This window comes from Aythya fuligula, chromosome 5 (assembly GCF_009819795.1).
Source record: "Aythya fuligula isolate bAytFul2 chromosome 5, bAytFul2.pri, whole genome shotgun sequence".
NCBI classification, from domain to species: domain Eukaryota; kingdom Metazoa; phylum Chordata; class Aves; order Anseriformes; family Anatidae; genus Aythya; species Aythya fuligula.
In genome coordinates this window covers 12,465,220-12,489,754 of record NC_045563.1, presented here as the reverse complement: position 1 = coordinate 12,489,754, position 24,535 = coordinate 12,465,220, and the positions used below count along the sequence as shown (strand labels likewise).

Sequence of the window (24,535 nt, the reverse complement as noted above, 5' to 3'; positions counted from 1 at the left end):
GGGGCGGTTCCCGGCGGGCTGCCGGGGGCTGGGGGCCGTCTCGGCGGCGGCAGCGCAAAGTCTCGCGAGGGCGCGGGGCCGGGATCTGGCGGCTGCCTCCCTCCCTCCCTCCTCCCTCCCTCCTCCCTGCTCCCTCCCTCCTCCGGCTGGCTGCGAGGCGCTGGTGTTTGTGTGGAAGGGGGAGGAGGCGGCCAGGAGAAGGAAGGCAGGCGGGAGGCGCCCGAGCCCCGCCGGCGGCTGAGGGCAGCGGAGCCGAGCCCCTCGCGGCGGCCGCCGAGCGAGCGAGCGCCGTTCCCCTCCCCTCCTCCCTTTCCCGTTCCCCCCCCCCCACCCCCTTCTCCCTTCCCCCCCGCCATGGCCTCGGGAGACACCCTGTACATCGCCACGGACGGCTCGGAGATGCCGGCCGAGATCGTGGAGCTGCACGAGATCGAGGTGGAGACCATCCCGGTGGAGACCATCGAGACCACCGTGGTGGGCGGCGAGGAGGACGAGGAGGAGGAGGAGGAGGACGAGTGCTGCGAGGACTGCGGCCCGCACCACCCGCCGCACCACTACCACCACCACCAGCCCATGATCGCCCTGCAGCCGCTCGTCTCCGACGGCGACCCGAGCGGGGCGGGCGGCGGCGCGGCGGGCGGCGGCGGGGGCCAGCTGCACCTCCACCACCACCACCAGGAGGTGATCCTGGTGCAGACCCGCGAGGAGGTGGTCGGCGGGGACGACTCGGACGGACTGCGCGCCGACGACGGCTTCGAGGACCAGATCCTCATCCCCGTGCCGGCCCCCGCCGGCGAGGACGAGTACATCGAGCAGACCCTGGTCACCGTGGCCGCCGCCGGCAGCAAGAGCGGCGGCGGCGGCTCCTCGTCGGCCGGCGGCGGGGGCCGCGTGAAGAAGGGCGGCAGCGGCAAGAAGAGCAGCAAGAAGAGTTACCTGAGCGGGGGAGGCGGCGGCGGGGCCGAGGGCGGCGGCGGCAGGAAATGGGAGCAGAAGCAGGTGCAGATCAAGACCCTGGAGGGGGAGTTCTCGGTCACCATGTGGGCCTCGGGTAAGTGCGCGCCCCCCCGCCGCCCTCCCCGAGCCCCGCGGGCCGCCCGGCCGCCGGCGGCCGGCGTTGTTTTGAAGGGAGGCCATGTTTTGGTGTGTGCGATGGGCGCCGCCATGTTCCTCGCCAGGGCAAGTATGGCGGCTCCCCCGAAAAGATGGCGGGGGCTGCGCTGCCGCCGCCGCTGCTCCTGCCCGGCTCCGCGGCGGGGGGAAGGAAAGATGGCGGCGGCCGCCAAGATGGCGGCGGCTGAGGGGGTGCGGGAGGGAGGGAGGGAGGAGGAGGGCGGGCGGCGGCGGCGCGCCGCTGGCTCCAGGACTAGGCCGCAATGGCGTAGTTTCTGCAGCAGGGGGAGGCGGGGTGTGCGGGCGGGCGCTCGGTGCGGGGCGAGCCCAGCCGCGCCGCGCTTCAACCCCCCCCCCACCTCCGCCCGTCCCCGCCCCGCCGCTTCTCCCCCCCCCCCCTCTCCCCGTTCCTTCTCCTCCTCGGCTCCCGGTCCCGGCCGCCGCTCCTCTCGCTCCGCCTGGGTGCCGATCGCGCCCGTTAGGCGAGGGGCGGCCCCCCCGCTGCCGGCTGAGGGGAGCCGGGATGGCCGGGAGGGGGGTGGGGGCGGCGGGGAAGCTCCGGGGCTTTGGGATAGGCGCAGCGGGGGCCGAGCGGGCTGGCAGCGTGTGTTTTTGGGGGTGAAAGCGTGTATTTTCGGTGTGGGAGCGCGCGTTTCCCAGTCGCTTTCTGTGGGAGTGTCTCAGGGAGGCAGGGAAGTCATGTGAAGATGCCCGGTATTATCTGCAGGGCTCGGGATAAGCCTGACATGCGCTTCCCATTTAAGCCGCCAACGGTTTCCTGACCCTTCGCTTCAAAATATGTAAAGGGAAGGATGTATTTCTTCTGTCAGCGGTACGCTGTGGCTGGTTTTCTTGCTTTGTTTTCTGTTTTCACAAAGAATTGTGTCACTGGAAGCTAAGGCTCTGTAGTCAAAGTTCTGGGCTAAAGTTACATAAGGGCAAAAAGCGGTCGTTTCATGTACTACTTAAATTAGTACGGCTAATAGGCTGGTGCTCGGTTTTGCATATCATAGTTCTTGTGTGCTTTATAATTTGTAGCAGGGTATCAGATATTGGTTAAACTTCCAAAGTAGTTAAAAAAAAAAAAAAAAAAAAATATTGGCGGAATGTGATGCTTGTGAGTGACCAGTAGCTTTATTAGTAAGGGGAGTGCTGAAGGAAGAGTATATTGAGCAACTGGATTCTTTTGTCTGAAAAGATGCAGAGAACAGTGATTCTGATTTCTACTTTCTTTAATATAGGCGATTATTTAGCAAGTTTGACAGAGCGTGTGACACCGCTGATATACACTTAGTTGGTTAGCTCATGAGCCTGATCAGAGTTCCCTGCTTTTGGATGAACAGAGAAGTTTCAGTTCGGAGTTTCCTGAATTGCTGTTCAGTAGAATGGGGTTCTATATGCTTCTGTGTATCGATGTACGTGACCTGAATTGAATTCGCATGCTGTCTCTTCTTAAAACTGACCATCCAAGAAAGACAAAAGAGAATAAAATACATAGTCTTCTGGTTTGTGGAAAGTACCTGAGGTAGCTGAAAGCAAGTCAATGTGTGGCTCGTGAGCTGGCAGGATATAGGGCCTCGCTTGTACTCAGATTCGGAGTGCCTGATAGGATGCTTCCGTAGAGCTGCGTGCTGATTATTGCTTGACTGAAACGAAGCGTGTGTGTAATCAATGCATCTGATTCTATTCCAGCTTACACAACTCTTACATCAGGATAGCCCTATTGATTGCAGTGGTTTTCTTCTTTGTGATCATGACCACGCAAGCTCAGACAGAACGATCTCCACTTGTAATGCACTGGGGATTGAATTGCATTGGTACATTCGGTTCAGTTATATTCATGCTGCAGAAAGATACAGAATACCTCTGCTAACTTGAATTCAAGAGGCAAAAAAACCCACAAACTCCCCAAAAGCAAAATCACAATATACTTAACAAAGGAAAAAAATATCCAAGTTTGACTTTCCTTCCCTGCACGCATGCGCACGAGCCTCCTCCCCCTATACTGTGCACCCTCCCACCCTGAGCTTGAAACAGCCTTTGGTTTAACCTCTTCAGCTAAGAGTGAAGCTTACTGAGCTTGTCGGGTAGGCTTTTATGCCTCTTAGAGAGTTTACTGAATGTTTTAAAAGTGGTCTGGAGTGGTTTGTGTTCAAACACTTAACTTTTGGTGCTTCATTATGTGTTTTCTCAAACTTGGGGGGGGTGAATGCCAGAAAAAATCCAAAAGAGGCAGAAATGGAAGAAAAAAAAATTGCTGAATAAACTACCTGCTTACAAAAGGATAGTTAGTTGTACTAAAGTTTCCCTGCAGAATCAGGCACGCTTTATTTTGAACAAAGATAGTTGTTTTGCCTCTATTTTTTGACTTAATTAAAGACTTGCTTACACACTGATCTAATGGACTGTTTGAAATATTTAACAAAAAGTTTATCGAAAGATGACCAGTAAATAAGACCATGCATCGAGCTAAAACAATGAGTCCTATGTTGCTGTTCTTGGGTATTTGAACTGGGAACAAGGGCTCTTTGCTCACCGCAGTGTGCAAAGACAATATGGATTAATTACTCGTTACTGTTTTCTAGTGCTGCTACATTAGCTGTACCAAATGTAGCCAGTCATAAATCTTTGTCCCTAAGCATTTAACATACCTCGTAACACCTCTTGAAAGGTGTAGGAATAGCATGTGAAATATCCACTGATGTGATTAGAGTGGACTGTTCAATCCTGGTCTCGTTAATGTGGTTACTTTGTAGTTGCTCTACTGTTGTTGGCAACGGTTTGGACTCACCATAACTTCTCTTATCACCTTGGTATCTGTGGTGATATCAAACTTGTGACCCGTGATTACTTTAATTAAAGTGGTTGGTTTAAGAAAGGCTTTGTTCTAGTTCATGTTCGTTTTCCAGATCTTCAGAATGGAATCATTTGTCTTTCTTCGACTGTAGAAAATAGGCACCAAACAAAAGCATCAACTACGTGATAGTACCCAGCAATGGGGGGAGGAAAGGATTGATAGAAATTGCTTTCTCAGATTACATTGGAAGGTGGTGCTGAAATTCTGGCTTCACCAAATGCTGCAATCTTGAACAACTTGGGCTTGATATGGGGGGGAAAAAGTGTATTAGATAATGATTGTCAAGCTGCTGAATCTGAAATAGGCTGTGCTGGCACAAATTGTTATTGTTAGTATAGATGGCCTGCAAGCTTAGGGCTGAAGTAGCACAACCAACCTCAGCATTGCCCATAGATGTTACACTGCTGAAGTATCCTGTTTCTAGATGGGAAAGACAAATATACATACGTGTATGGTTTGAAAATGGTTTGTGATGATCCAGAAAGCCTGTGCAGAGGGCCCATATTTGGAAATGCAGGGACGTCATGTTGGGTTTCCAGAAGGTTCTTCAAAGCCTCTTTGGGAGAGAAAAAGAAACCTTTAATTTCTTAAAGTAGAAGGGGTTCCATTTGGCTTTATCAGATTACAGGGGTGAGAAAAAGAATCATCAGCTATCTGAGCAGTTTTCTTCAGTAGTATAAGAGAGAGAGTCATTTAGTTCAGTCTTGGGCCAGTATCAAGGATAGCCAAAATTCTTTGCAATGACAAATGGGTAATGGGCTTCTTATATGAAAAAAAAAAAAATCATAATGGAGGCAGGAAGTGTTTGTGTGGCTCCTTTAAAATGTTAAGATGGAAATCTGTTTCTGATTCTGACTGACAGCAATACAGGCTGTTGGTATCCATAGGCACTGAGTCTGCCCTAAGAATTTTGCCAGTGAACCTTAGAGGACAAGTACATATCGTAGATATTTTCCTGCATCTGTTTTAAACATCTTTTCAGCTTTGAAAGTGAAATACGTGAATGTGATTCATCACTTTTATTGTATGGATGAAGTTGCCTCCTAGCCCATTGTCAAATGAAGATCCTCAGGCTTACTCCTAGACCTTTCCCTGCGAGGTGCTGATGATTCAGGTCAGAGTGCTTCAGCACAGTGTCTCACCAGCGTTACAGTCAGATGATGACTATTGATATATGCAGTGTTTTTGTCAGTTCATGTCTCCTTCAGCGGTGTGAAATATGAGATGGGTGACGTGGGGAAAGAAGAACCTGTTCTCCATCTGCGTGCAAGGCACTGCGGAGGGAAAGTAACTGAGTAGCCAGTTAGGTTAAGAAATGACATACTGTGCAAAATGGAATTTAACTTTCAGAAGCGTCTGCTAAATTACTGTATTATTTAATGAGCTAATTACGGTTCTCTGCTTCCAAACGTGACCAATGAAGTATGTTGCCTGAGGAGATTGTGATGTGGTAGCAATAACCAAGCTGTTACCACAGTGCCTTGGTGCTGCGCAGTCACTGAATGCATCCTTTATCATGTAATTGCATTTCAGCTGTTCCTAAAACAAATGTGTGTAACTGTGTGATCGTGAAAAGAAAATCTGAGCTTAACTGTTGTTCATCCTTTTAGTAAGAAGAGTGGCTGTTAACTTGGTACCTCGGGGAGAAAGCTCTAGGGTTAAGTCTCATTCCTTTACTAGCAAGCGTACCTTCTGAATTCCCATTTGTACTCTGTATGTACCACAGGGGAAATGTGATTGAATAACGTGTTCTCCCTGCCATGTAGTGAAGGAGGAGGATAGCTCAGAAAATGGGGGATCTTGAGATGAAGTTCCAAGGTTAAAACCAGAGTAACTGAGGCAGAAACAGTGATAGGACTTCTTGGGTTGAAAGAGTTGGGGAGAATGGAGAGCTGGCAGCTGGAGCTAGCTGCTGTTCCAGAAGCACATGAAATAACAAGGTCCTGAGGTGGATGAATTATCTGTGTAAAGATGGAGGAGGTTTGGTGGTAAGAGCAAAAGATAGTCAACAGAAGTCTTGGGATACAGATTCCACCATGCTTTGTCATTGTGATGCACACAATCTGCAGTTAGTGGTTTTATTCTGGTAGACTGGCTTCCTCACACCTGAATTGGTACCTGAGCTTGGTACCCTTAAAACTTCTGGTCATTTCACCAATCCAGGTATGCTTTAAGTGATTGTCACAAAACCCAGATGGCTAAAGTGCTGGACTTCCACTGGTCTGTGTATAAAAATATTCCTTTGACATACTTTGAATGCAAAAATGTGCAAAATATGTATTGCTTGTAATAGGGAGTGAGACATGCAGGTGGAAGGATGCGAACATGAAGATTTGTTTGTGCATGTCCTAGACAGATGCATAGAACAAACCAGTTCAGGGTGTCTGTCTTCCGTAGCTGGGCAGAAGAAGATGATGGGTGTGGAGAGTATCTGTTGTATCTCTAAGGAACCAATATTTTATAACCTTAAAAGATATGTGAATATTGGATGTAGGTATTAGTGACTGGTATCACACATTTCTGCAGAAATCAAGGATCAAGTAGTTCACTAATTGACGTACCTTCATCTCTGCAATGTATTTGAGAAGGTGGGACTGAAATCATGTTGCAAGTTCCTTACAGAAAGCTGCAATGGATCTAGCGGAACAAGGCTAAATACACTTAAGCAGAATGCTTAATGCCCCTCTAAATCAGTTTTAAGGGACAAAACAAAGCAGGTTAGGTAGTATATAGCAGTTAATTTTGTTTTTGCTGACTGGCTCAATGGCTCTGTCAGTATTTAGCTTGCCCTGTGCCTCCTTTGGACTGTACTCGTCCAGAGGTGTCACTAGAACTTGAGGGTAGCTGCGTTTTGCTTTGCTTCAGATGCAGTATGTACGAATTCCTGATGCTTTGTGAGAGGAGAAGGGAGAAGTACTTTGGATGTAGTTTGTGCCAGGCAGAAGGCATCAAGCAGACAACTTGTCCTGTTTGCAATGAGAGTGATGGTTAACTTGTCGGCGCGAGTGAAAGTTTGCTTGGACTTTAGCCTCTAAACCTTGAGCTGCCTAGTCCGGGTTGGTTGGGCATCGCAATTTTAAACCTGCGATAAAGTCCTGCCTAGAAGACGTTGGTAAAGATCTTCCTGACTTCTCCCAGCGCGTGGGTTTGTTTGTTTATTCCAATGAGCTGATGGTATCGTGGGATGGCCTGTAACTAAGGTGTTGTGATGCTAAGGAGCTGCTCAAGTCTGCTGCTGCTTTCCATAACTGAGTTAGATCTGGTTCATACCCTAAGTTATCTTGAAGGCCCTTAGCCTGGGGTAAATGTTTTGTATGCTGTTGTTTTAGGCTGTTTTAAGTTAGTTTTTTAAACTGCAGGTATTTCCTGCTCTAGAGATGCATGTTAGGTGTTGTTTTTGTATAGGAAGACCGGAGTGCTTTTTATTTTCACATAACTGTCAAGAACGTGTTAAGTGATACTTCAGCATATTTTCTTCTCTATCAAGGTAATAGCATGTACTGATTTTTCATGTTTTACTCCAGCAGCCTAGCTAAAACACTGCTGTGGAATTGATTTCTGTTGGTGGGCTGTCGGGAAGGAAGGGCACTGAAAGCTGGCTGACTTTCAGTCTGACTCTCAAAATATCAAGAAGGCACAGTTGAGTTGTGGGCCTTTACGTTAGGGAAAGAGAAAATCTTAAGGAATGCATACAAAATTTCCCAGTTGACTCATGCATCCGAGCTGAGGCAGGAAATGAAAGCTCACTTCTGTTACACATGTCATCAGACAGTCAAACTGGAAGCTCTGGGAAGTTCTGGGGAGCTGCTGAAATGGCCAAATTGAAGGCAGCTGATCTCATTCTGGTCTGCAGCATGGAGGAGGCTCTGCGTTTAGCTTTCCGGTGTTCTGTTCTTCTGAGCTTCGTGGTGCCTTTTCTGCCTGTGTAGGCATTACGAAATACCTCTTCTCAGCCTTCTGACAGTTGGGAAGAACAAAGCGTTGCTGAATTAGAGGTTTATTGAATTGACTTTGTAACTCCTGCAGGTGCAGTAAAACTTGCCCTGTAATACTTGCTTAAGGTAAATTCAGTTGCTTTCTGTGAAGCATTGATAAAGACTGAAAAGTAATGCAATGAATGGAAAGATAGATTAAAGTGAAGGAAAGTGTCCAAATCGTCCATGTTGCAGTTTAATAGTGCAGATATTATTATTAGCTTATTAACACTGCTGCCTTTGCAGTGTTGAAGTCTGTTTTCCTCTTTGGCCATGGAAGGTATACACGAACTGCCATTTGATCTGGTAGATCAGGTTAAACCCCAAACTAGCAGTAACATTTCTAGAAATAGCTTAGTGGCCAAGAGTAAAAGCAGGCATTACAAATTGCATAGAGATTTCTCCTTAGTATAGTTCTTTTATTTGCTTAGTCTTGTCTTCTTTTCCCTAACCGGAGCTACTGCATAACAAATACTATTATCTGTATTTGTGTTTAGGTGGGAAAAAAAAGAAAAGGGAAATACTGCCTCATTTGTTCTTTGCCTTATGTTTTCCTATTTTTTTTTTTCCAAATTGGGGAAATACCGTTTCTATCCTAATGCTGTTACTTTACAAAAAAATACAAAGTGATACTTTGCAAATACTTGGACTTAAAGTCTTTCTGTATAATGTGATTTGCAGGATATTCCCATATACAGGGTAGGAGAAATAGTGCAGTGACAAGTTTATTAACAGTTAGCTGAGGAGTTAGAGCTGTACGTACATCTGTTCTAGGTGTATTTTGGGAAGATGGTTTTTCAGGTGAGGGTGGAAAACAGGATTGGTGCTGTGTCCTTCCCTCAGCTGGTGTGAGTTGGGCAGTGAGGAGATAGGTGGTGGATGTTTCCATTCTCTCCTCTCTGCATCTGTCTGCTTTCTGCTGTAAAATAGCAAAAGGAGAGAGAGAAAATGTTGTGACACGTTCTGTGCTGGAATATGAGCTGACAGTAACAGCAGGTCTTCAACCTAATTTCCCCGCTGTCCTTAAGCAGAAATCCGCAGGAGGAGCTGTAGAGCAGCTGAAGTAGCCGTCTCTAACTGGCTTGCAGATCAAAGGTCTGAGCGATCCCTATCTGCTGTTTACACAGTAGAGTGGGAAATCGCTTAGGCTGCCCAGTGCCACAGAAGAGGAAGCCCCCTGGGGAGGGAGACACGCTGCTTAGCTTTTTGCTTTCCCTCAGATCTGTGGGCGAGTGCTGAAAAACTTCAATTTTATGGGCAGGTGCTGAAGTCCATTAGCAGTTATTTTTAAAGTTTCTTGTCCCTCTGTGACATTTCTGTTGAGGGTCAAGGGACTCTGAGGACTCCGAAGCTAAAGATCAGTAGCCGTAATTTCTTAAGGTAAGTACCTGTCACTTCTCAGATAGGTTTGTTTGGTTACTGGTTGCTGTTGAGATCCAAAGTGGCTACAGTGGAGGGTAATCTTAAAGAGGTTAAGAGAATTAAATGTTTATGCATTGTTTCAGGAAAAGTGTGTTATCTTTAAAATGCAGCCGTCGTTCTCGTAGGATGGTTCTACTTATTTCCTTACTTGTCTGTGTTTAAGTAGATATGAAACTTAGGCTTTTGTTCCCACCTACTGTGTTCTTTCTGTGCTCATGTTGTAACTGTGCGGATGTCTTCTTGTTTTTAAACAATTAATGTAGAAATCTGGGAATGCAATTTGTTTTTATGTGTACAGCAATAGTGAACTTAGATTGAGATGAGCCTGAAAATTTGTGTTGTGTTTTGATCTTTGTATGTACTGAATTGGGTATTTTGTGTATTTCAGATGATAAGAAAGATATTGACCATGAAACGGTGGTGGAAGAGCAGATCATTGGAGAGAATTCTCCTCCGGATTACTCAGAGTACATGACAGGAAAGAAACTTCCTCCTGGTGGAATACCCGGCATTGACCTCTCAGACCCCAAACAGCTGGCTGAATTTGCTAGGTAAGTAAGAAGAAAGGATCTTCAAACTAAAAGAGCTTTCTTTCCACTGGTTTATTTAAGAAACTGTTGGGCAGCATAAATGATAAATTTAATATGGCTTGTTGTTCCTTTTAATCATCTTCTAAAACAAGGAACTTGATTCAGAATGGAGTAGTGAATAATGTATTAAAATAATTGGGTCCTGCATTCAGCAGGTGACTTCTGATCTTCAGCTCTCATTAGGCAAGGTGGGGCCTAAAGACATTAATATTCTGCATCTTTGATGTGAGAGAGTGCATCTTTCAGTGTCTCTGGTGACAAAGGATCAAATAAATGAAGTCTTGCATTCAGATCGTTCAGTACAAGAAAGCTAGGCTAACATAGTTAGTGAAGCCACTTCTGTTTTTCACTTGCTTCTCACTTCTGAAGCTCTCGGTTTTAAACACAAAAGCCCTGCTGAGCTGCTGGGTGTGGTGCCGAGTGCTCGGGGCAGGCTTGGCCACCAGAGGGCAACCGTGAGGTCACCAGAGAGAAGTCTGGTTTGGCACTGGATAGTTCTGACATTTGTGCAGTGCACTTGCAATTACAGAAGGCTTAATGCCTTTTTTTTTTTTTAACATACCACCAAATTTTTCCATTACTTGCTAGGTGACAAGGACTGTTGACCCAAGTTCTGATCTAGCTTCTTGGTTAGGTGGATCTTGGTGCCCAGTGAGCTGTGTCTACTCTAGTCTCGCCTCTTTGATCTTGCTGCTTTTTAGAAGCTGCTTCTATTAGTCTGTGCTGTGATTCCACTGGAGAACTGCTGGTACAGGCTCTTCCCACTGTTTGCAGTAAAGCCATTAAACTCTGAATACTGAAGGCTCTAAGTAAGAGACAGGGAACAAGCACTGTGAAACTATCTAATCTGGAAGTGTATTTTTTTTAAAAAAAAAGTCATGAACAACTGAAAAGGGGATTTTTTTTATTTTTTTTTCCTGAAGTGGTGGGTGGTTTACCTATTGATGCTCTTGTTTACCTGATTTACTAGTAAAATGATCAAAATGAATGTGGTTTCCTCTGAGAATTGCTGAAAGGCTAATACACAATTTTCTGTGAAAGCAAATGTTTAAGTGATATTCCGAATGTACATAGTGTTCTAATTCTAAAATGTTAGTTAAACGTTTCTGCTAATCATTTGCCTAGAATGTTTCTTTCAGTTAGTTTAAAATATTCTGAAACCTTTTGTTCTGGTAAGCACTGAAGTACTAAATAGTTATCTTTTATCTTCTTCTGTTATGAAGCTGAACTAGTTTCTTACAGGGTTTCCTTCATGCACATACTGAATGTTATTCTCCAGATCAGTTTGAGTACTTGAAAAGGTTGCCAGGATTTGGACTTCTTGAAATTACCAGACTGCTTCTGTGAGATATTTCTGCATACTTCTTAATATCATAAAAAGTACTGCATCTTTAGGTTTTAGTTAGTTTTCTGCTGAGAGAATAGTGGCACTTGGCCGTAATGTAAAATTTCAACTTCCTTGTTCAGGGTGGAATGTTCTAGGAAGTTACAGAGCTAGAATTTGTAGTGGATGATAGAAAGATTGAGTTTTATGTCTATTGTCTCATATTTTTCTGTTAATATATCTCTGTATAGCAGATAAAATTTGAACTGCTTCAGTCATAAGATGAACAAACTTTGCTGAAGGTGACAACGTGCCCACTATCAATGTCCCCAGGTTGCCCAAAGCCTACAAAAATTGTTCTGATAGCTTAATTGCAGGTATATGAAAACCTTAGGCATCTTCTGTTTTAGGAAAGCTTTTTTGATTTCTTGGTCAGAATCAATGATTGTCAAACCTTTACTCTTGCCTTAAAAAAGAAAATTGGAAAAGAAAACAGAGTTAGTTGTATGTTAGATCTGAAATGATTGTGTATAGCTGAGACTGGTGCATGTGGGTGTATCAGAATACTGCTTGCTATGGTCTTTATTCTCTTGCAGAGAAATAAACATGTTGAAGGGACTTCTTTTAGCTAATAAGATGAATTCAGGCTCTGATTCCTCAGATCTCTTTTTGTACTGCTCAGTTGTCTTGTTGATCTACATATTGTGTATCACTGAAAGCCTTCTTGCGTGGCAAACCGAAAGAAAAAAACTGGTTTACTTGCATGAGAATTGGGTTTGGAGGTATAGGGTTTAGGAGTACAGTTGTATTTGTATTCCTAAAAGGATGTGTTATTTAGTGTCAAGTTCCCTGAAAGTTCCAAGCATTGCTTGAAGGATTACAGTATTCAGACTTCAAAAATTCTCAGCTGTATTCTGAAAGCTTTGACCAGCATGTTAAGTTTTAAGAGATTTCAAATTCACAAGTTTCATGTGGTATTGCCTTTTATTTTGATCATGGGGAAAAAGTTTGTGCATAGTCCACATATAAGGAAGTATAAACAGGCTAGGAAAATCTAATACTAAGTTAATTTTGTGCAGTTGAAAACAAGCTATTTTGGGATGCTTTCCCATTTTCATTAAATTAGTTGGAAGAAACGTGCTATACATTTGTAAATCAGCTACTCAAAACCAGGCTAGATTCACTCTTTATACCCGTGCAGCTTATATTGATTAAGGGTAAATTGACTGAGACAGTTGCATTAATTTATGGGAACAGAGTTCTGAGGTTAACTTGAAATGAGCAAAGCTTGGGTAATTTAACTTGGGTAACTTAAAAGCTTTGTGGCCTTCTAATTAAAATGCATGTTGGAATTTAATTTTAGTAGTAACCAATTTCAGGCAGGGGTCTGGAGTTCTGAGTCTGTTCAGTGAGGGGTAAAGTGGGGTGGTCTCAACGATGCTTGAAGTCTTCTGTAGTGCTGCAGCCTTACAAAAAGCATTTCAGAAGCTGCAGAAATTCAGCACGTGAAATGGGCACCACTGCTGCTCAGCAGCTAGGTGGCACCAGTGGAACGAGCGTTTATGCCATCGAGATACTGCTGGATTCTGTTGCCTTTTTGGTGTGTCATTGAGTCATGTAGCAGGAATCTGAGCCCTTTAACTGGAACCTCTGTACTGATTCCTGGAAAGGTTTTTCTACATCCTGAAACTATTGAAAACACTGCAAATAAACAAACTGCATCAGAACATTAAGATCTGCTTAGTAATTCATAGATGAATGACTATAAACTATACCTGTTGGGCAACTTCCTTCCACAAATTACTGCATTCTATTGTACAACTCATGCATTTTCTCTACTATGCTTTAAAAATTCAATAAAAGTAAAAATGGATTTGTGTATTTCTCTAAGGCAGTCAGATCAGAATGCGAAACATTAGTTGTCAATGATCTGCAAAGAAAGAAATAAAACCTCATAAATTACCTCATTTTTCTTTCAATACCTTTTGGCTGGGCCATTGAAAGTCCATTAAGGTGAAATAAAATCACAGAATCACAGAACTGTCTAGATTTGAAGAGACCTCCAAGACCACAGAGTCCAACCTCTGACCTAACACTAACCAGCCCTCCACTAAACCATATCCCTAAGCTCTACATCTAAACGTCTTTTAAAGACTTCCAGGGATGGTGACTCCACCACTTCCCTGGGCAGCCTGTTCCAATGCCTAACAACCCTTCAGTAAAGAAGTTTTTCCTCATATCCAACCTAAACACAACCCTGGTGCAACTTAAGCCCATTCCCCCTCGTCCTGTCACCAGGCACATGGGAGAACAGACCAACCCCCACCTCGCTACAGCTTCCTTTAAGGTACCTGTAGAGAGCAGTAAGGTCGCCCCTGAGCCTTCTCTTCTCCAGGTTGAAAACCTTTGATGAAGGCTGAAAACCTTGGATGAAACCAGGTTGAAAATGTTTCATCCAAGTCTAACCTGATTACAAGTTGCTCTGTAGTTAGATGTGAAGCAGTCATAACTGCTTGGAGAAGTAACAGATGTGTTTCTAGTTGGTGCATATGGTAGGCTTCTTTAAAATTCCCCCAAACAAATCCCCTTGAAAACTCCTGTCTGCTCTCTTGATAGATGACTGAACTGGCTAGAGACAGCACAGTACAAATATGAGTAAAATACAAAGAAATAAAAAGAGAAGTTGGGAAATTGGCACAGTAACGGGTCATAGTGGTAAAAATTATCCTCTCTGTGGCTTTATCTTCTGCTCCTCTTGGTACCTTTCCTGGAAGAGAGCCATTGGAGGAAGTGCCCCTCCTGTTACAACCGCTTTCCAAAATGGATAGAAAACAAAGGCGAGGTAACTGTGTTAGAGTTTGAAACTGGACACCCTTCTTAAACATGACAAGGCACGCTGGTCACCTAGCTTTATGATTTAGGCCTCTTTATAAGGTATGTGCTTTTGTACTGGTCTTGTTCTTGTTCCAGAGACACTTAAAGGGCAGTAAACTGACAATTGCTTTACCCCAGGCATTACTCGGGGGGAAGGGAAATCTCTTGCTCTGTCTCATGCTGCTAAGGTCATTCTCTGTGTTTACATACATGATGTTCTGCAAACTGGAACAAAACCAGTAACTATTTTTGCTGGAACCTTGGAACAAGAGGGAACAGTTTAATTTTAAAACAGTTCTGGGCCCAGCTGCGTCGGAGGCTAACTGTGGGCTCTTTGATTGTAGGTAGATTCCTAGGACGCCTTGTGGCACTCCCTTTGTGTCTGTTTATCCAGAAGCCAGTCTAGCCAGTTTCAGGAGCTCTTTAGCACAAACGGACCACTTGTGGTACTTCTGCCTCAGCAGGGCACCATGAAGGGTGTGACAGTGAGGGAACAGACCAGAAGTGGAAGTGAACCTGTAGAGAATAACTTCCTCCTTTTCTAACCATTCATAGTGATGCGGTCATTAGTAGAGGTGAATTATCGCTGTTGATCATCAGAGACCTCCAGGAAGTGCAAAAGAAGTTGCCAGAGAGAGAGTAATGCTGTTTAGGTTTCTATAGAGGGAGAAGAAAAAAATATGACAACACAGGTTTAACAGGAAGAAAAAAAAAAAAAGATACCGAAAGGGAGGGTGGATTTCTATACTGTTAGTTGCTTTTGACTGCTTTAGCACTGTTTCTGTGGCTAACTTGTTAAAAATCTGATTCATCTCCAGCATAATTGTTTGTGGAGATTGACAGAGCTTTGATGCAGAGGTTCTCCTGGAAGGAACAGCTCCTGCAGGTCAGCAGGGCAGTGAAAGGAGGTAGTTAGCTGAAACTGTCACTGCAATATTAGAAAGAAACTTTGTTTTGAGGAATGGTTAATGCCTGTGATTTCACTCCAGCAATGTGATGCTTTAAATACAAGTTATCAGACTTAGCCTTTAACTGCACTGTCCTGTACCTGGGTCTAAAAGGTTACACTTCCATTTTTTTTAATGGTCTGCAATTGTTACTGCTAGACGTGGCCCACAGAAGCTTGCTGCAGAAATGGGAATTCTGGTCTTGCCATGGAAATGGGCTCTGTGCAAAGGCAGCTGTTTTGGAAGTTCCACCCAGGTATTAATGTGTGCCTCTATAGTCGCTTTAAATAGCGGTATCTGCTAGAGTTCTGGTTTTGGTCAGTGTTTCAGGCTAAGAAAACTTGGAGGGAGCTGGTAGGGATGCTCTACTGGGTGGGAGCCAGATGGCTAACCACCAGCATCTGATGATGTCATGGACATTGATTTTTGGGCTTAAGGGCATTTTGTTTTTAGGGTCAGGAAAATGAGTTGGCGTTTACCAAGTTGATAGCATTAGAAGCGAGGCAGGGATTTGTGGGACCGGATTTGTCTGCTAAGGGTGTCTCTAATGGCATTAAAACATGGCACTGTGTTCTCTCATGTCATGTATTATCAAAGCACTTTGTCTTTTGTCCACATTGGCATTACAGACACACACTTCTATGCTTTGTCTTTCTGTAAAACAGAAAAAATGAGATGCAAAGATGCAATAAGGAAAATCCAATGTAAAGGGTAGTTAAGTGTTCTGTAGAGCTACTGTAAAAATAAAAATAAAAAAAAAGCATGTGTTTTGCCCTACAGCCTCAGAGTCAGGAAAGTTAAGGTAATAAAGGTGGTCTGCACAAACAAAAATAGTTTTTGTCCAAGATTGAGATTTTTAGGCATGCTGTTGGTGATGGGATGAGAGGAGCTCTGTCAACAGAAATACCTCACGCCTGTTTTTAAGGGGTTGTTGGATATGATACTCTCCAGTTCCCATATTTTTGTCATGCATGTATTAACCCTTGCAGGAGGCTGCAGTGTTCTTCAGTTAGCCCTGCACATATTCGGTGTAGTCCGGAGATGCTAAGCAAGCAGGAGATTGTTAAAAGTCCAGGCAGAGAAAAGAATAAATGTAGCCACTCAATCCTTATTTTTTACGCTGTACCTGTGCTATGTCTGCAACATGGAGAGGAGTTGGATTGTTTCTGAAAGACAAATGATGGCCCACAGAGCCATAGGAGACTTCTCCATCACGTACTTACGTCTCTGTTGGTGGTTCTAAGGAGATTTCCCTGGATCCAGTTTTCAGGAATTCTCAGGGAGGTTTTTCACTGCTCTGGCCTTAATTCAGCCTCAGGAGGCCTTCTTTTCCTGTCCTCTCTCCTCTATCCATGTGAATGACGCAAGTGAAACTGCAGATTTCAGTCCTACTTACTTATATGACAGCATCAAAGAATCCTGGAACCTACCTGCAAAGAAACAAATGCTTATATGGTCAAAATAAAGAGTTTTTAGCTTATTTTCCCCACAGCTCTTGGGGGTTGTTTTGATCATTTAGAAATTGTGTTTTAACCAGATCGATTGTTAGAAATGCATGTTAAAAATACATGTCAGTCTGTTTTCAGGGACTGTCCTAATGGGGGTTAAATCGCTCTGGGATAGCAACAGATCCCTCTGCTTCTTAATGTTCATAGTAGCAACTCTGCTCATTGTAATTCTTTTGTTAAATTCAAGGCACTCATCTCTTTAACTAGCAAAAACACGAGAAAACCTTTTGTTTAACTTGAGGTAGCTACCTGTCATATCTGTTGTACAGAGCTATCTTGTACTGTGTTACCAGGAAAAAGAGTTGAGGAACTTGACTAAATGGTGTAGCTCCCCTTCTCTGGCAGGGTTTTGGAATGTGTTAAAATCTCATACCTTACTTAAGTGAATCTCCAGCTGTGTGGTGCATTTATGAATTACTTACACTTACATACTTATATTGGAATCTGCTACGCTAATCATGCCATTTATTTTTGATATTTTTGAAGACCGTGTGCACTACAGATTTTAGATACAAGGATAGGTAAAGGGGCAGCGTGCAACTTCCCAGGTTACTGCCTACACACCCGTCTCTTTTTGGACATTTAGACAGATTGCGATTAGAGCAAGACTGTTCTAATGTCATTGTCTACAGGGAGTCTTACGACTGTACTTGAAACACCTAATTTCTGTGCAAGCATTAACTTGCTGGGCTCCATCAGTGGAGGTTAATGACACAGATAAGATAGTGGGATACCTCTGTTAATGGCTAAAATTAAGTAGATGATTGCTTGTCAGTTGACAAGAGTGGAATCCATGTGTGCAATAGCTTGACGTAAGAATAATTACAATTTCTGTGGTTAAAACAGATGTCTGCATTGTCAGTGTAGATTCCACAACTTGCCTGCCTTTTCTGCTTCTGTAGAGTTTTGTTCTGAAGCTTTGTGTGATGAAACTACTGAAGAATGATTGAAACTACTCTGTCCTTCATGTCTGAATATATGGCTACGTGCACACATGGCTACGTGCACAAAAAGAATGGAATTGTCAAACAAAATGTCCTAATTATACTTAGTGTAAGTCAGGAAGAACCTTATTTCCACATACTCAGAACTAGGAATGTAGCATTAAATGTCTTATTCAGTGTTTGAGGCCCTTCTAGAAAGTTGGGCTTTCCAAATACCAAAAACCGCTGTTCCTATTATTTCAAGAGTTCTAAAAATATTAAAAAGAGTATTACTGATGCACATAATACTATCGAATAAATGTGTGTATTATGTAGGCAGTTGAGGGAGAAGAGCTGTCTACCCATGTTGTTCTACTAATGTTTTTTTCTTCTTTTTAAGAATGAAACCAAGAAAAATTAAAGAAGACGATGCTCCACGAACGATAGCTTGTCCTCACAAAGTAAGTGAAGTGCTCAGCTTCTGACTAGACAGTGATTTGTAGATCAGAATTTTATTCTGATGTTCTCTTGAGAATAAGCAACATGTCTTGTTGTAAATAAATTATGCTTGATTAACTGTATTGAAGTTATCGCTCTTACAAGGCTTCCTTGAAAACCTTTCACTGAATATTATTCCCATTCCTTGTCTTAAGGTTAGTGCATCCCTAATCTTCTGGTAACCATGATGCACAGTCCCTAACATGCTGGTTTTACTGTTGTGATTTCCTGCCACCCAAGAATACATACTTGAAAGAATGTTCTGAAAGCTGTTCAAAGTACGTTCCTAAGATCTATATATTGTCTTCTTGGAAGCTATGACAGATTTGGGAGTCTAGATCAGGAATCAGCAATCTATGGAGCAGATGCCAAACTTAGCATTATTGGAAGACTTTGAATTACATTCCACAGAGCTGGCGGGTGCATCGTTTTGAAAGAGAGAGGGACATCTCACAGATACGATTCTGAAGAAACACAATTCTGATCTGCTGGTAGTGGGGAGGCCACTGTCTTGAATAAATGTTGCCAGTTACTTAAATTGGTAGCATCTAGTTTTAATGGATTACCCAGCTTCTGTAGATCTTCTGTTAGCCAACTTAATTTGTAATGAAAAAAGACAAATACAACCTTGCTGACTTCTGGTCTAGATGGTGTGAGCATAAGTAAGTAGTGAGGGCAGATAGCTAATAGTGCGTATGGGAGAGCATGGATAAAAGGCTTCTTCCTGAAAGTGGTAGCATAAGAAATTTTCACTTAATGGATTCCTCTTTGTGCTTATATTGATTTCCAATTCTTTACATTCTACATATCATGTTTTTACTGTCATCTAGTGTGTGATGATACAAGAACACTTATTCTTTACAATGCTGAAGAATGCTGCCTTCATTTTTGATGTATTTTTTCATAGCCTCAATTTAATTTAAACAGAAAAAAAAAGAACACTCAATCCTTCCATCTTCTCTCCTTTCTGATGTTTCTGGGCTATGTGTATTTATGAGTTCAGTTTAAGAAAGGAACATATTGCAGAAGATGTAACTGTTCCTCTCAGAGGCAAACAGGGACTTGAAATAAATGCATGCAAGTCCATGGTGTGCTTATTTTGGTGCAGCACTTCTTAAATTAGTCAAAGAAATTCTAGTACCTGAAGAGAGAACTCCTCGAAAGTGTTAGTTTTCCATTTTTAAGAAATAAGGCATGTTTAAATGTGAATATTAGTTTTGAAGAAATAACTTCCAAAGAGGACGCCTGTAGAATTGAGTATTAGCAGTTGATTGTTCTATAGGTACTGTTATTGAACTTTGTGCCTCCTAACCCTGCAGTGTTGGTAGACTAATTTTTAGGTAAGCTGAAACAGCATCACTTGGAGTACAAATAGAATTTACAGATGTTAATAGGATTTCATGAGGAGTTGTGTGCTGTGAGAAGTACATGTTTAAAACCTAAGATAGTTGTCTATTGATCACTGCTAAAAGGTGAATAAAGGCACAGAAATGTTGAATAAGAGAGCCACAAGTCGCTGCTGGCTTAAATTTACCCTGGAATTCCTGTGTTGATGCAGTGCGTACCCCAGATTAAGACCTCTGACATGGTACCTGAGTTCAAGTGAGTATGACTAGGTTGAGTCGACAGTAACTCGAGAGATCCATCTGCCTTACTCAGTTGCCCAGTATCACTTCATGGGTTTAAACTAGAATTGGTGGTTGTCTCTTTCTGTGCCACAGTGGGTAGTGATCAGTCTGCTGCTGCAGGTGTGGGCTGGGTAGTTCCTGTAAGCGATGTTCTGGAAGCCCTTGTACTCCATTTCTTCTCAGGAACGAGAAGGACAGAAGCAAAAGGATGGAATGTTGGAAGACAGAGCAGGGCAGATACAAGTTGGTGCTAGAGAATGCTCTAATGTACCACAGCATATAATCTATCAGATTGGAGTACTGTAGTACTCAGTGTATAGCATATCAAAGATGATACCATAGATAGCTATGAACTACCATTCTGTCAGGTTTTTTTTTTGTTTGTTTGTTTTGTTTTCTGAAGGTGCTTTTGTTAGCATATTCACTTGCTTCTAGCAGAGCTGCATCTTTTCCACAAGACTGTCCTATTATTCATTTGACTGCACATGGTTTGTAATACTAAGAGAAAGAGAGGTATTTTGTTTTGTTTTACTCAGCTTTTCATATTATTAGTTTTCATGGTATTACTTTTATTTGTTTATTTTGAAATATATGCAAGGGGTCTGCTTTACAGGGACAACTTTTCAGAAAGTATTCAGGATATGAAATCATTTTAAATGCTTAAATGCTTGTACTGTAGCAGGTAAAACTTAACAGAACTAGCTTATCTACTAACTGAGTTTCACTGTTCTTCTTTAAGGGCTGCACAAAGATGTTCAGGGACAACTCTGCCATGAGGAAGCATCTGCACACTCATGGCCCTCGAGTACACGTATGTGCAGAATGTGGCAAGGCCTTTGTGGAGAGCTCGAAACTAAAGCGACATCAACTAGTTCATACTGGAGAGAAACCCTTTCAGGTATTGTTAAGTTGCAAACCACAATTTATTTCATAAAAATTGTGTAGGCTATATAACCTCTTTTCTACATCTCTTTGGGGATACTCTTTATTTTGTAAAATCAAATGAAGCACTGAATGATCATCTTTAAAATTGGAAGTCACCTTAAATTAATTAGGCTGTCATTTATCTACTTCTGTGGACATAGAAATAAGCAAATTGTTTGTACATGAGAGATATACGTGAGAGATACCTTCCAAAACATAATGTGAAGTTACTCACTTGAAAAATGAAGTTTGCAGTTACTCCTGAAAGAGGAAAATGTCTTTTTTCCTCCTTTTCAACTTCCCATATTACACAACTGACCCTCAGGGCTGTGTGCTCATTTGACTCATAATACTAATTTCTAGTAGTGGATATTAATCAATTTTGAGGACAGTGATGGTAGTTACTGAATCTCTTTCCATTCGTATCAAGTCACATGAGCTTCTGCCACCAGAGGTCTCCAGCCTACTTCATATGATATTTCTCCTTCACATAAATATTCTTCACATGTATTCATAGCTTTGAGCATACTGTGTTCGTCAATACTTATGTACTTTTTTGCAGATTTTTTTTTGAAAACTGAATTATTTCAGAAGTTTGCAGTTCTTAGACACTCAGTTAGATGTGCATGCTTGAGCTGCTTTGTGTTTCCTGATTAGTATTTGCAGTTAAACATGCTGCTCTTTGTATTCTGAGCCCATCTTGGAAGTAAAGCTAGTAAAATGAGCAAATCTTTACAAATTATTACTGAAAGGGAGAAATCTGATGTGAGACTAGTACAGCTAGCAAAATACTGTTTTAGGTGCAGGGAGCAGTGTGTTTTTTTTTTGTTTTAGCGAAAGCATTTGCTTGCAAGCTAGAATTTATTTTCCTCTTCTAAATCTGCTATACTACTGTGGTAAAACAACCTGAAGTATTGTTTAAATGCAATTTAAAAGTAATGCCCACAGCTGCACTTATAATAATATTCAGCGCCTGGCTTTGTGCTTGTGCAGTGTAGGGTATTGTTCAAATCTATGATTGAAATGGGTGGTGCTTTTATTAGCTAATAGAATGTGTCTTTTCCTTTCAACAGTGTACGTTTGAAGGATGTGGAAAGCGTTTTTCACTGGACTTCAATTTACGCACACATGTGCGAATTCATACTGGCGACAGGCCCTATGTTTGCCCATTTGATGGCTGCAATAAGAAGTTTGCGCAATCAACTAACCTGAAATCTCACATCTTAACACATGCTAAGGCCAAAAACAACCAGTGAAAGTTGGAGGAAAAGTTGTTGAACTCAAGCATCTTACAGGAAATATGAATTGGAAATAAATACGCCTCCCCTTTGTATATTGTTTCTAGGAAAGAATTTTAAAAAAAGAACCCTACAAACCTAAAGGACATGTTTTGATAAGTAGTGAATAAAAAGCAAAAAAGAAACAGAAAAACTTTAAGGTGACATTGCTAAGATGCTCTACCTTGCTCTGTAATGCCGTTTCAAGAACACGGTGTTTTGTAAAGTGACCCTGACCGGAGGGGTCCGTTCATGAACTTGCATCAAAAGAGACAATTCTTTATACAACAGTGCTAAAATTGGACTTCTTTTCACATTCTTATAAATATGAAGCTCACCTGTTGCTTACAATTTTTTTAATTTTGTATTTTCCAAGTGTGCATATTGTACACTTTTTGGGGATATGCGTAGTAATGCTATGTGTGATTTTCCTGGAGGTTGATAACTTGCTTGCGGTAGATTTTCTTTAAAAGAATGGGCAGTTACATGCATACTTCAAAAGTATTTTCCTGTAAAGAAAAAAGTTATATAGGTTTTGTTTGCTATCTTAATTTTGGTTGTATTCTTTGATGTTAACACATTTTGTATAATTGTATCGTATAGCTGTAATGAAATCATGTAGTATCAAATATTAGATGTGATTTAATAGTGTTAATCAATTTAAACCCATTTTAGTCACTTTTTTTGGAGAAATACTGCCAGATGCTGATGTTCAGTGTAATTTCTTTGCCTGTTCAGTTACGGAAAGTGGTGCTCAGTTGTAGAATGTATTGTACAGGCACTGACCTTTTATTAACACCTGATAATATGTACATCCCATGTAATAGAAAGGGCAACAATAAAACAGTGGTCCTAAAGAAAGAATATGGCAGAAAATGATCTGTAAGCACAGTCTCTTTTGTTGTCCAGAGCAATCCTAGTCCCTCTTGACCTCCCAGAAACTGGAAGCTAAATAAAGTCAAGTTTCCTTTACTTTGCATTTCATTACAGTCAGTGATTTGTGATGAAATCACTTAACACCACATCAGGTGGTATGCCTAAACAGAGCTGGTGAATATAATGCTGTTTTCACGTGACATAGACTTCCATTAACTGGAACAATGGATTTGGAGACCTGGCAGTGAAGTGAGGAGATTTTGGTTTGCCTGGACAGTAAGCAGGTGAAACAATACAGTGAATAGTTAGACGGGCACCTTTGCTTAGTAAAGGTAAGGAATTTTGGAGGTTTAAATACAACAGCAGTAGGAAGTAGGGGAACCAGTCGTGTTTGGTCATACCAGAAAAAAGAAAATTGTCTTTTTTTTTTTTTTGGCTAACTGAATATAATGATGAAAGTTCTTGGAACATCCTTGGACACCTTTCATTTCAAAACAGGAACTCATAGTTCTCAAAGAACTTGATGGATTTTTGGATGGTCTAACTAAAAGTGGGTACTACTCGTTTTGTTCAAGTGTTCAAATAAGAAACTTGCAGATGCTATAGTAAAATGTGACAGACTAATAAATATAAGAATATGCACAAAAATGCATAAGTTATTTTTTAGAGGAAAGTGATGAATATTTTACGGTAAAAACTGTTGTTAATCTTTTTCTGAATTCTGTTCTTACAAGGTTCATCAAACGTTTCTTGGCCAGTACAGTAAAATGTACTTTTGAGTCCTGGTTTGGTGGTAGTGGGGGGAAAAATGTGGATAATATAAAACTACACTGAAAAGCAAGAGAATTGACGGCTGTATCTAAGTTAATTTGAACGTTGCAGCTCTAATCTAAGGTTATTAGGAGTAGAAAGAAAGACGGGCTATTTAATTTTAAGGTATGCACTAGAAATTTGGCAGTATTATTTATAAGCAGTTATTGAACAGGACAACATACTGAAATTTGTATAGTTACGGTTAAGTTAAATTCTGTATTCAGTTAAATTAGTGTCTATTCTTTTTGGAAGGAAATAAAATCAGTTCAGTCTAGATCTAATTGACCTTTTTTTTTTTTTTTTAATGGTATATGGGATGTTAGTCTTGCTCAGAACTCTACTTTCCTGTGTCATGAAGTGGTACCAATTTTATTGCGTTGCAAAGTAAAGAGATCCCTTGATGGTATCACACTTTATCCCTGAACATGCATTTGCAACGAAGTTACTTAAGTTTAATCTTCATTTGAAGACTAACTGGGAGCTCAAACACGCATTGTCCCTAGTTATATTGCATCTGTGTTACGGAGTGATAATTTCATCTAGGCCTCAAACTGGTAAGCATTCAAGACAACCCCAAGCCTACGGAGCGATGATTAGTAGCATGAAAGATCTTGCTTTGTTAATGAGCAAATTCCATACTGGGGTTGGATAAATACTTGTGATGAGCAGCTTCTGTCAGTTAGTTATGCTTTTCAAATATAATTGGCACATCTTGTCCTTAAAACTTCATGCTTAGTTGATTCCAGAGTTCTGCTTAGGCATTTTTGGTGAAGAAAAACAAGCTTTGACAATAGCAACAGAGTTAATAGCAACAGAGTTGACTCTGAAACCACAATTACCAGCCTGCTATCTTCGTGTTTCTGCTTTAGACCATGAATTTGTGAGCAAGCTCAGGTAAGGCATAGAAAATCTTCAGGGCTGGGGAAAATGCAGCCTAGTTTTAAAACTGGTAAAAGATTTTAGAAAAGATTCATCGTGCCTGCTAAA

General features: G+C 41.9%; 1 protein-coding gene across 1 annotated transcript; it reads left to right on the top strand.

Moving 5' to 3' along the window:
* Positions 1 to 143: 143 nt before the first annotated feature.
* On the top strand, positions 144 to 22,838 carry YY1 (YY1 transcription factor). The gene is made up of 5 exons (XM_032187750.1): positions 144 to 1,051; positions 9,755 to 9,917; positions 17,933 to 17,993; positions 20,398 to 20,556; positions 21,656 to 22,838. Exons 1-5 carry the CDS (start codon positions 355 to 357, stop codon positions 21,836 to 21,838), a joined length of 1,263 nt encoding a protein of 420 aa, XP_032043641.1. The 5' UTR covers positions 144 to 354; the 3' UTR covers positions 21,839 to 22,838.
* The last annotated feature ends 1,697 nt before the right edge of the window (positions 22,839 to 24,535 follow it).